General features: G+C 42.8%; 1 protein-coding gene across 1 annotated transcript in view; it reads right to left on the minus strand.

Annotated features, from left to right (window-relative positions):
• The window catches only part of HIGD1C (HIG1 hypoxia inducible domain family, member 1C), a 16,505-nt gene extending 7,831 nt beyond the window's left edge, over positions 1-8,674 (minus strand). The window contains exons 1-2 of the mRNA XM_011964354.1: positions 8,581-8,674; positions 1,916-2,050 (exon numbers count right to left, since the gene is read on the minus strand). Of these exons, the coding sequence (XP_011819744.1) occupies positions 1,916-2,050; positions 8,581-8,674 (229 nt within the window). The remainder of the gene's footprint in view (positions 1-1,915; positions 2,051-8,580) is intronic.
• Between the last annotated feature and the right edge of the window lie 4,488 nt (positions 8,675-13,162).

The following is a 13,162-nucleotide window of genomic DNA, read 5'->3' on the forward strand; positions in this document are numbered from 1 at the left end:
TTTTTGTATTTTTTAGTAGAGATGGGGTTTCACCGTGTTTCACCAGGATGGTCTCGATCTCCTGACCTCGTGATCCGCCCGTCTCGGCTTCCCAAAGTGCTGGGATTACAGACATGAGCCACCGTGCCCGGCCTCTGTGCCTTTTTTTTTTTTCCTCTGCCTAGAATCCTGAGGTCCTTCTCTGCTTAGTTAATTCCTCCTTATTCTTGGTTCAGTACATGGTTTACATCCTTAGAGAAGCCTCCTCTGGCCTCCCAGCCCTAGTTAAATACCACTCCCTTGTGTTTGTGCTTCCATAGCAACCTGTCCTATTTTTTTTTTTCTTTTTTTGAGATGAAGTCTTGCTCTGACGCCCAGGCTGGAATGCAGTGGCATGATCTCGACTCACTGCAACCTCTGCCTCCCGGGTTCAAGTGATTTTCCTGCCTCAGCCTCCCAAGTAGCTGCAACTACAGGCACCCACCATCACACCTGGCTAATTTTTGTATTTTTAGTAAAGATGAGATTTCACCATGTTGGCCAGGCTGGTCTCGAACTCCTGACCTCAAGTGATCCTCCTGCCTTGGCCTTCCAAAGTGTTGGGATTACAGACATAAGCCACCGCGCCTGGCTTTTTTTTAGATGGAGTTTCACTCTTGTTGTCCAGGCTGGAATGCAATGGCATGATCTCAGCTCACTGCAAACTCCGTCTCCCAGATTCAGGCGATTCTCCTGTCTCAGCCTCCCAAGTAGCTGGGATTGCAGGCATGTGCCACCACACCCAGCTATTTGTGCGTGTGTGTGTATTTTTTTTTAGTAGAGACAGGGTTTCGCCATGTCGGCCAGGCTGGTATCAAACTCCTTACCTCAGGTGATCCACCCGCCTCGGCCTCCCAAAGTGGTGGGATCACGGGTGTGAGCCACCGCGCCTGGCCAGCCTGTGCTATTTCTGTTACGGCATCTATAACTTGATATTGTCTTCTTTCTTTCTTGGTCTGTCTTTCTAAGGAGACTAAACTGTTTAAGGGTAGGGACTGAGTCATATTTCTAAACAGTGTCTGGCACATAGCAGGCATTCAATAAATGTTTGCTGAATGATGAAAAGGAGGACTGTAACTTTGCAGTAAGGCTTCCTGTATTTGGAGCACATTACGGCTCACAGTAATAAGATTATTACCATATAACTTTCCTTGCAAGCCCCATGCCCATCATTCTATCATCTCCAACCTAGGCAGGATGACTCTACTCTGCACAGCATGAAGGGCACCTAAGAATATTGTGACCTGTTCTCATTAATGTAGAACAAACAAATTTAGATTACTTTAGGTCCTAAAATGGACTTCTTGTTAGAACTATCTGATTTAGCTGTGGGTATAACCTGAATTAATGAAGACAATTTTATACCTTTTCTTTGGATTTGACTTGTAGGTCTTGCTTAATTTATGGACTAATAAAAATAGATTTGCCTATTGCTGAAACTTGGAAGGAGAGAAGAAGGCAGTTGAGATTTGTGGGCTCTAAAAATGTCTTCTTCCTAGTTAAACTAATAACTACATTTGCTGTTCAGATAGGCTGGGAAATATGATCGCTGCTCTTAGCCATGAGATGGGGCTCACGGCCACAATATAGGCTGTGATCTATCTGGAACTGCTGCTCTTGAGTTATAGGATAGGAACTATTCACCACTCCCTTCACTGAAGAGAAGAACAGCCCATTGCCCTAGTTGTTTACCATGGGTTTTGTCAGTTTTTGTCAGCGGCAATCATAAAAAATTAAGCTCACAACTGGACCACAACCTCAACTAAGGGAAGATGAGTCTTTCCTACCCCTCTCTCATTATATCATTGTGACCCAATATTCATCTTCTATTGTGAATGAATAAAATAAATATACTCTCAAAGACAGCTGAACATAAGATACAAATTAAGCAGGTTACCTAGAGTCACAGCTCCGACAACAAATCCTTGGGCAGCAACTCTCATGTGAATAAGATGAATTGACACTTTCTGATCTCTTCTGTACTTTAACTTGTAAAGACCATAGGACACCACAGACACAAAGCCTGCTATACCTGTGAATTTTAAAAGTATGGGTTATTTGGAAGGCTGGGGCAGGAGCATCGTGTGAGACCAGGAGTTTGAAAACAGCCTGGGCAACATAGCAAGACCCCATCTCTACAAAAAATTAAAAATCAGCCACACATGATGATACACATCTGTAGTCCCAGCTACTCAGGAGACTGAGGCAGGAGGATCCCTTGAGCCCAGGAGTTCAAGGCGTCAGTAAGCTATGATTGCACCACTGCACTCCAGCCTGGGTGACAGAGTGAGACCCTGTCTCTAGAAAAAAAAAAATGTATGGGTTAAGTACACGGCAGGCAAGAATTTTCAAGTGCTTAGAGAGTTAAATGAAAGAATGTCTACAGGATAAGAACCTGGAAGATAAGCAGGAAAGACCTCAGCAAAGAACATTTTTCAAAGAACCAAGCTGGATTTGATCTACCAGACTGTAAAATGAGCCCTTAATATTCTTGGGTCCAATATTTGCAGTTTTGACTCTTCCCAGGAAAATTAGAACCATACAGTGTAATAACTTGTCTAGTCATTTGTAATTTCCTGAGGAATGATTTCAAACTGTGCATGCTACAATGTCATTATCTGTGGCAAGTCACTTAGCCAGTAAGTGAACTAACCCAACATCTCAGTGCCCACAGCTTTTGAGTGTTTGGCTTGACTCGTCTCTTCCTGTAACCAAATAAGGAGTAAACCCAGTAGAGTGAGAAAAAATTTGTTCTTCTTTACAAAGTGAAACCATAAACTTTAGTGAGAGATGAAAAGGTATGAATATATGCGCGAGAAGCATAATTCTGGCAAGAACTGTGATTGTAGAAAAGTTCAGAAGCCCATACAAATATTTCTGCATTTCCTACGAATGTCAAGGGGTGAATATACTGCTGTGACAACTAAGATTCTATGTAACTGGTGCTGAAACAAAGAACTCGTCAACTAAATAGGAAAGATTCTAGAAAAAGATTTAAAACACTGAGAACTTAATGCATGACAAAACAAAAATAGCCAGATAACAGATACTGGGCCAGGTATGGTGGCTCACGCCTGTAATCCCAGCACTTTGGGAGGCTGAGGCAGGTGGACCACTTGAGGTCAGGAGTTCAAGACCAGCCTGGCCAACACGGTGAAACCCCATCTCTACTAAAAATACAAAAAATTAGTGAGGCATGATGGTGCGTGCCTGTAATCCCAGCTACTTGGGAGGCTGAGGCAGGGGAATCACTGGAACCCGGGAGGCGGAGGTTGCAGTGAACTGAGATGGCACCACTGCACTCCAGCCTGAGTGACAGAGCAAGACTTCATTTCAAAATAAAAAACAAAGCAACAATAACAAAAAACCCGGATACTGGAATAATTTAATAAATGCCATAAGTACAACTTATTGGTATAGAGAAGAACTAACTTGGATTTGTATTTCTCACTAGACCCTGAAAACAATTTTTGGATAAGTAAGAGTTAAATGCAAAACAAAATAAAAATACAACAACAAAAACTGAAGAAAATAGAATGGTGTATTTATAACATCTATAAGAGGATATGGGGCCGGGCGCAGTGGCTCACGCCTGTAATCCCAGCACTTTGGGAGGCCGAGACAGGTGGATCACCTGAGGTCAGGAGTTGGAGACCAGCCTGACCAATATGGAGAAACCCTGTCTCTACGAAAAATACAAAATTAGCCAGGCGTGGTGGCGCATGCCTGTAATCCCAGCTACTCAGGAGGCTGAGGCAGGAGAATCGCTTGAACCTGGGAGGTGGAGGTTGTGGTGAGCCGAGATTGCACCATTGCAGTCTAGCCTGCACAACAAGAGCAAAACTCTGTCTCAAGAAAAGAAAGAAAAAAGAGGATATGGTAGAGGTGATAGAATATGACAAAGACAAAATACACAGTGAGAAAACATTTGCACAGTAAAAGTGTGTGTCTTTTTTTTGTTTGTTTTTCTTTTGAGACAGAGTCTTGCTCTGTCACCTAGGCTGGAGTGCAGTGGTGCGATCTCAGCTCACTGCAACTTCTGCCTCGTGGGTTCTAGTGATTCTCATGCCTCAGCCTCCCTAGTAGCTGGGATTACAGGCGTGCACCACCACACCTGGCCAACTTTTGTATTTTCAGTAGAGATGATGTCTCGCTATGTTGGTCAGGCTGGCCTTGAACTCCTGGCCCCAAGTGATCCGCCTACCACAGCCTCCTGCAGTGCTGGGATTACAGGCATAAGCCACTGTGCCCGGCCTATTTTTTTGGGTTCTCTGTTCTTTCCCATTGATCTATACATCTGACCTTCCAGCAGTACCACACTGTGTTGATTACTGTAGCGATATGGTCAGCCTTAGTATCAGCCAGAGTGATTCTTTCCACTTTATCTTTTTTCAAAAAGGATTATTTTAGCTTTTCTAGGACTTGTGCCTTTCCATATAAGATTTAGAATAAGTTTGTCTATGTCTACCAAAAACCTTGCTGGGGTTTTGACAGGAACTACATTAAGCCTAAAGGTAAACTTGGGGAGAATTGACGTCTTTAATAATATACTGTGCTTTCCAATTCATGAACACAGGGTCAGGCGCGGTAGTTCATGCCTGTAATGCCAGCACTTTGGTAGGGCAAGGCAGGAGTATCACTTGAGGTCAGGAGTTCGGGACCAGCCTGGCCAAAATGGTAAAACCCTGCCTCTACTACACACACACACACACACACATACACACACACCCCTCCAATTCATGAACACAGTGGTCTCTCCATTTTTTTTTTCTTGAAACAGAGTCTCACTCTTTTGCCCAGGCTGGAGTGCAGTGGCGTGGTCTTGGCTCACTGCAACTCCCACCTCCAAGGTTCTAGCGATTCTCCTGTCTCAGCCTCTTGAGTAGCTGGGATTACAGGTGTGTGCCACCACGCCTGGATAATTTTTGTATTTTTAGTAGACACGGGGTTTTGCCATGTTGGCCAGGCTGGTCTCGAACTCCTGACCTCAGGTGGTTGCCCACCTTGGCCTCTCAAAGTGCTGGGATTATAGGCGAGTGCCACCACGCCTGGTCGGCATTATGTTTTTAGTTTCAGTTTCCATATGCTTGTTGTTAGTAAATAGAAACGCAAATTTTAATCTAAATGTAAGGATCAATTAAAAAAAGAAATGCAGGCTGGGCATGGTGGCTTATTCCTGTAATCCCAGAACTTTGGGAGGCTGAGACTGGTGGATCACTTGACGTCAGGAGTTTGAGACCACCTTGGTCAACATGGTAAAACCCTGTCTCTATTAAAAATACAAAAATTAGCCAGGCATGGTGGTGCATGCCTACTTAGGAAGCTGAAGCACGAGAATCACTTGAGACCAGGAGGTGGAGGTTGCAGTGAGCCAGGATTGCGCCATTGCACTCCAGCCTGGGCGGCAGAGGGAAACTGTGTCTTAAAAAAAAAAAAAAAAAAAAAAAAAAAAGCAAGTAATTTTTATGTGGATAGCATGTTTGGAATAACTATGTTGGCATATGCGTGTCTATGGGTGGGTAAGGATATATTTCTTCTTTCATGATCCATTTAATAAATGGAAATAAGAATCAGTAAATCATTACATTATAGGCTGATTCACAATAAATGGAATAAAAATGACTAATGTGCTACAGACATAAAAACAGCAAAAAAAAAAAAAAAAAAAATTGATGATGGTAGACACATGAGGAAACAGGTAAAACCCTGAAAACTCTGTCAGTTCAGCCAAGTCCTTCTGGAAAGAACTCTGGAAATATATAACAAATGATATTAAACTGAACATGCTTCCTGCTCTGGAAATTCTACTTCTGGGAACATACTCCAAGGAAGTAATCAAAAGAAAAATCAAGAAAATGACACAAAGATGTTCAGGGTTACACTATGTTTGAGGAAAATCCAAATAACCCAAATGGCCCAAACAGAAGAAAAACTGCCATTGCTATAAAAATAAATAAGAGTAGGGAGTATTAAAACAGAAATGTACATATGTTAGGTGAAACAAGCAAAGCCAAATAATCTGTCAACACATACTTTAAATAGATATAATGCATGCAGAGACCTTAACAGTGATTGTAAGATGATTTTGAACAATGCAAATGTGTTTATAATGATGGAAGTTGCTTAAGATAACCAATAAAAAATGTTTTATAAATTACCTGCATAGGACCCTCCATCCTGTAGCAGGGAAATACACATAGTAGATAGTGTTAAAATGACAACAGCTAAACAAATTATTCAATGATATATATCCAATTTTTTTTTTTCTAAGATAGAGTCTCACTCTGTTGCCAGGCTGGAGTGCAGTGGCGCGATCTTGGCTCACTGCAACCTTCACCTCCTGAGTTCAAGTGATTCTCCTGCTTCAGCCTCCTGAGGAGCTGGGACTACAGGCGCCCGCCACCACGCCCAGCTAATTTTTGTATTTTTAGTAGAGACAGGGTTTCACCACATTGGCCAGGCTGGTCTCAAACTCCTGATTTTAAGCGATCCACCCACCTTGGCCTACCAAAGTGTTGGGATTACAGGCGTGAGCCATCGTGACCAGCCTACCAAATTTTATCATTATTTATTTTTTAGCAAAAACTTGACTCTCTTCCCTTAATCAAATGAAAGTTCTGTTCTTACTTAAATTGGTTTTGTTTCTTTTAGAGATTAAAGTCAGGACCTTTACTGTTTTGCATATAGTGTCTCTAGTTTGTTTGTAATTGAATTTAACTGGAAACACTTTTATCTTTCCACTTTAATCACCTAAATGTCTCTGGAAAAATAATTTAATGTACAACAGGCACAGTGGTGCATATGTCTCTTTGTCTCTGTTCATTAATTAATCTCTGTTCATTAGAGTGATCTGTTCAAGTAGCATTGAGTTTTTGAATTTTTTTAAGTTAAAAATGCTAAGGAAGATAAATCACTATTAAATTGTTTGCTTCCATTTCTTATGGGTGCTATTACAAGTCTTAAATGAAACTTCTAAACAGAATATTACTGTAAAGTAAAATTTGATTCTTTCTTGATATGTAAATAATGACAGGAAGTTGCTAGAGTCACGGTAACAATGGGAACATCTGACGTACCTATTTAGACATTTTAATGGAATTAATATTTTTGCAAACTTATGTCAGTCAGATTTAAGTAAATTATTTTAATAGTTTCCAGACAAAATGAACACAAGGAAACAGGTATGGCTGCAGTATACATCCATGGAGAAGAAAGAGAAAACTCAGACTTTAAAACATAATATTGGTGCTTAGGTTTTGTGGGTTTTTTTAAGTCCACATACACATAATACTTGTTGAAAATGTAAACATACTAAATATGTGTGGGGAAAAGATAAACAGCTAAGGGTCCAGATCACTAGGTGATCTAATCATAGTATCTCTCTTTTTTATTTTTTGAGATGGAGTCTTGCTCTGAGCCCAACCTCCGCCTCCCGGGTTCAAGTGATTCTGGTGCCTCAGCCTCCTGAGTAGCTGGGGTTACGGGTGCGTGCCACAACGCCCAGCCAATCCCTTGTATTTTTAGTAGAGATGGGGTTTCACCATGTTGGCCAGGCTGGTCTTGAATTCCTGACCTCAAGTGATTCACCTGCCTTGGCCTCTCAAAGTGCTGGGATTACAGGCGTGAGCCACTGTGCCCAGCCTAATTATAGTATCACTTCTTTAGTCCAGAATTTATTTTGCCATCAAACTCAACATCTGGAGCACACCAGGAAGCCAACACAGACGGCCACTGAGCAGCCAAAATGACCACCCCAAAGTTCATGCTCACAAGTGTTCAGATAGGTCCAGGCTTTTACTCAGAGCTTTCCTCTGAATTGACTCACACTTCTTTCAAGCTTCGGTATCTAACTTCTGGTGTCACAGAACATTAAAAACATTAGATGCAGAAGTTTTTGGTTTTTTGTTTGTTTGTTTATTTGCTGTTTTTGAGAAAGGGTCTCACTATGTCACCCAGGCTGAAGTGCAGTGGTGTGATCTTGGCTCACTGCAACCTGCACCTCCTGAGCTCAAGCAATCTTCCCACCTCGGCCTCCCAAAGTGCTGGGATTACAGGTGTGAGCCACCACGCTCGGCCTGGAAGCAGAAGTTTTTAATGTGCCCAGTAGTAAGAAAGAAACAGAAAAATCTATAAACAGAAGACGTAAGAACTTTAAGTTTAGATTACTTACAAGACAAAGAGACATATGCATCTCAATAGTCCCTAATAGGCTTTAAATATAATAAACTGATGCTGCTGTTGATGGTCCTGAGTTATGGCTGAAATGTTAATATTCATTCAATCTATTCCATCTGACTGGCTAGGAACTAATACTTTTAGGTAGACTTCTAACAAAATGGATAAAATAGAATAAAATTTGATGCCTCAAATAACAGCTAACATTTACTGGGGGCTTACCATGTGCTAGGAACTATTCTGAAAGTTCAACACATGCCTAAAGGAGGTTAGCTTCAATTATCTGAAAAAATTCAATTATAAGAAACATTTCAATCCTCAATGGCACTGGGTAAGGCATCATTGTGTTACTACAGTTTTCCGCATCCAGTCAAGGCTTGTACTTACCTACAGGGACAAAGGGGGAGTCTCTAGATTTCCTGATTAGTCGGGATAATTGGCCTTCATCCTCTTCTGCTGACCACTGATTATCTGAAGACATTTTCTTCTCTAGTAACAATGGGATATAAATGTGGTTGCCATGAATCATTAAAAATAATTTGTTTTTCATCTCCCATCATACCCTTGATTATGTGTTTTTTTTGTCTTCATTTGTTTGATAAGCCTATCTGCTCAACTGAAATAAACAATTGTCTTTCCTTCACACTTTTCACTACAGAATTTTTTCATTTTGCAGGGGAAGGGGATAAGAAAAAAATACATAGAGAGAGGAAATGATAATCAGATTTCATGAATACAGAGTAAAAACACAGATCATAATTCTGTTATTCAGTGTCCTTTCCACTGCTCAGCATTTGAGATCACTGGGAACCTCAGGACTTCTTCCACAAGCACTGTATTTGAAGAACAGTTTCTTTTTAAAGTATCATTTTAAAGAAGTATGGCAGTGCCAACATAGGCAAAAATACTTCCAGATTTACCAGTATCGGCAGAATGATCACTCCAACTCTGCAGAATGTGCAGGGCATTATAAAGTCATTCAGATACTTACCAAGCACCTACTGTGTGCCAGTTGCTATGCTAGACAACGGATTCCTTGTCTAGCCTGGCTTGTCTACATAAGATGAACGAAGAAACTTGCAAAAGCAACTATGATCACAACAGATTTAGCAGCACCTGAGTCTGTTCCCTGTGCAACTTATTGTGTTCACCCCAGAATTCAGATACAGCGGCTTCATCCTATGAATGAGGCTTCATCAGAAAACAAAAGCTTAAGAAGCGCAATACCTGTAGCGTACCCCACCACCTGCTGTCTGTCTCCTGGTGTTCCTTCAGCAAGAGGCTGTAGATCAGAACAGGTGTTTGTTGTCAGGCCAGGACACAATGATGTGCAATTTCCAACTAATTGATAATGGGAAAGCCCAGAAACACGCCCCAGGGGGCTGGGGGAGTGGTCGGCTGGTATTGGCCAAGATTTCCAGCACCCTGCCAGAAGCTCACCAGTAGCAGCCTGGGCCACAGACTAGGCTTTCGAAGCCAACATTAAGAAAAACACTAAGGCTTTGGAAGAAGATGCATTTGCTAAAGTCTGCCTTCACAAGGGAGCTCCTGACTTCTCTCCGTGACTGAGTCTTAGTACCTGACTCCTGGGCCCAAAATTGAGGGGAGAGAGGGCACAGGGTCACAACACTGGGCTTGGAGGGGAAGGGGAGAAGATAGCCATCAGAGGCCAGGATTCTTGCCATCCTTCAGAAACATGCCTTAGGCAGAGGAGGTGCCCGCCCTGCAGTTGGAATCTCCAGCTGAAGCGATGAGAGCCCTCTGGGCTCACCTGGCGGTGGGGCCATCGCAGGTGCGCCTCCTGCAAAGCCTCGAGCTGCACACGCCCCCAGGGGAAAGACGTGACGTCGCAGCACCTGTGGCCAGTCCCTGCGCCTGCGCGTGAGACCTGAGTGGGGCTGTGGCTCTCGAGGTGGGTCGGTGGTGGACGTGGCTTTCGCTTCTGTTCTGACCGCGTAGCCTTGGGGCCCCTTGAGACCTCGGAGAACGCCTTGCTCGCTGCTTCCCTCCGACTGCAGCCAGGTGGACCTAGAGATGAGGGCGGAGGATCAGGTAGCGTTCATGGCTCTTCCCTTGTAACTTCATGTTTAAATAATTTCAGACTTACAGAAAAGTCCCCAGAATAGTACAAAGAACTGTGTGTCTGGTACCCGCATTTTCCTTTATTAACATGTTTCTTTCTTTAAAAAATATTTTTGGCGAACCACCTGACAGTAGCAGACTTAGGCCTTCCACATACTTTTGTATGCATTTGGGGCATTCTTTTATTATATAACCATAATATGGTGTTCAAAATCGGAAATTTAACATTGATATAATTCTGTTTTTCAATCTAAAGATTTTATTCATATTCACCAGTTGTTCCAATAATGTCCTTAATAGCAAAAAAAAAAAATTTTTTCTGATCTAGCATCCGATTAGGATCATATATTGCATTTAGCTGTCCTGTCTCTTTAGTCTCCTTTAGTCTGAAACACCTTCTTAATCATCTTTGTCTTTCTTGACCTTGATTTTCTTTTCTTTTCTTTTTTTTTTTTTTTTTTGAGACGGAGTTTCGCTCTTGTTGCTCAGGTTGGAGTGTAATGGCTCAGTCTCGGCTCACTGCAACTTCCATCTCCTGGATTCAAGCAATTCTGCCTCAGCCTCCGGAGTAGCTAGGACTACAGAGGCGCGACACCACGCCCAGCTAATTTTTTTGTATTTTTAGTAGAGATGGGGTTTCACCATGTTGGTCAGGCTGGTCTCAAATTCCTGATCTCAGGTGATCCACCTACCTTGGCCTCCCAAAGTGCTGGGATTACAGGCGTGAGCCACCGTGCCCAGCCGACCTTGATGTTTTGCCAGTTATTTTGTAGGATGCCTCTCAATCTAGTCCCGTGTTCCCCCACTCCCCTCTGTGTTTTCTCACTAGATTGAGGTCATACATTTTGGGCAGAATACGACAAAAATGATGTTGTGCTCTTCTTAGTGTGAAGTGTCAGGAGGCACAGAAAGTTGAATTGCCTGGTGGTGGTTAACTTTGATCCAGTGTGGTGCTGATAAATGTGTAACAACTCAGTTGGCTCTGGAGGGGGAGATATTGCCCTGTTCTGTGGCATTTGCCATTGCCCCATTCTGTGTTGTAAATATTCCCACCATGGCCAGTTTCTAAATAGGGTCTGTCTTCATGGAACACAAGGTTGGGAAATGTCCCTTTCCTGGGTTGGTAGGAGTGGGCTCTAGCACACCACTGGTTTGATCATGTGGATTAACGTGGTGTCTGCCTGGTTCTCCACTGTGGTCACTTTTTTCTCCCGCTTTTAATTAATAAGTAGTTTCTGAATAGGTACTTTAATATTACACAAATATCCTGTTATTTGTCAGACTTTTAACCATTAATTTCAGTGTCCGTTGATGATCCTTGCTTGAATCCATTAATTTTAGTTTGTTAAATACTGTTTTTCCTAAATATATCACTTAAAAAAAAAAAACACTTCTAGCCGGGCATGGTGGCTCATGCCTGTAATCCCACCTCTTTGGGAAGCCAAGGTGGATGGATCACCTGAAGTCAAGAGTTCAAGACCAGCCTGGCTAGCATGGTGAAACCTCATCTCTACTAAAAATACAAAAAAAATTAGCTGGGCATGGTGGTGCATGCCTGTAGTCCCAGCTACTTGGGGAGGCTGAGGCAGGAGAATCGCTTGAACTCAGGAGGTGGAGGTTGTAATGAACCAAGATTGTGCCACTGCACTCAGTCTGGGTGACAGAGGGAAACTCCATCTCGAAAACAAACAAAAAACCATTTATTAGTAGGCGTTCTAATGAGGAATAGCTTTTCTTTCTTCTCTATTTAATCGTTTATCAGTTTGGATTCTTGCATTCCTATTTTATTCAGTGGCTTATAATCCATCACTGATTATTTATTTATATTTTATTATATTTTTAAATAACTGGTTTTTGCTTTATTCTGTAGTTTACATAGGCCAACTTCAAACTCCATACTTGATTTTTCTCTTCTGCCTTTGTTATTCATTCAATATCTATATCAGCAGAGACAGTTTCTCCCAGTAGCACATGTCGTTTGATTCTCATCTAGGTCAAGTAGGCCGTTGAAGACCCTGGCCCATCAGCACTGGTATCTGGACCCTCCCATTTGACTGCACCCATGTCTGCTTACACTGGGGCTCTGCCTTGGTCCTGTCACCCCTGAGGTGTCCTTAAGGCTGGAATGCCAAGTAGGCTCCAGGTGATGTGCTAACTCTGAGTAAATACAAGAGGCTGCTTGGAGCCCAGAGGTGAGGGTTATGAGGCAGACTGTGTCTGGGTTCCTTTACAAAGAAAACCATGATTGATTAGAAATACCTGCCCCGGCAATACACATTAGAAGTGTCTGTAAGTGGGGTTTTGGGGGAAGGGGCTCAGAAAGGGACAAGGTGTATGTTCCATTCCTGCCTTAGGTGGTGTTCTGCTACCTAGGCTGTGTTGTCTCACTGCCCACGCCTTAATCCCAGCACTTTGGAAGGTCGAGACAGGCCAGTCACTTGAGGCCAGGAGATCAAGACCAGCCTGATCAACATGGTGAAACCCCGTCTCTACTAAAAATACAAAAATTAGCCAGGTGGGGTGTCACATGCCTGTAATCCCAGCTACTCAGGAGGCTGAGGCAGGAGGATAGCTTGAACCTAGGAGGCAGAGGTTGCAGTGAGCTGAGGTCACACCACTGCACTCCAGGCTGGCGACAGAGGGAGACTCCATCTCAAAAAAAAAAGTCATTCAAAGAATAATGGGACATATCAATAGACAACAGGAGTCAACTTAAAGGGGCTTCCAATAGCGAAATCTGGGACAATTTGATCATTAAATAATCAAGGCAGTCTATCTACCAAACTGTGGGGTGGGGCGGGGTGGGGGGGGCGGTCCCATGACAGCCTATAAGCAGGTCCAGAAGGGACCCCTTTAGCTGAAAGGCATTGCAGAGCTCAGCGTGATC

This window comes from Mandrillus leucophaeus, unplaced genomic scaffold (genome assembly GCF_000951045.1).
Source record: "Mandrillus leucophaeus isolate KB7577 unplaced genomic scaffold, Mleu.le_1.0 Scaffold118, whole genome shotgun sequence".
In the NCBI taxonomy this organism is placed as follows: Eukaryota; Metazoa; Chordata; class Mammalia; order Primates; family Cercopithecidae; genus Mandrillus; species Mandrillus leucophaeus.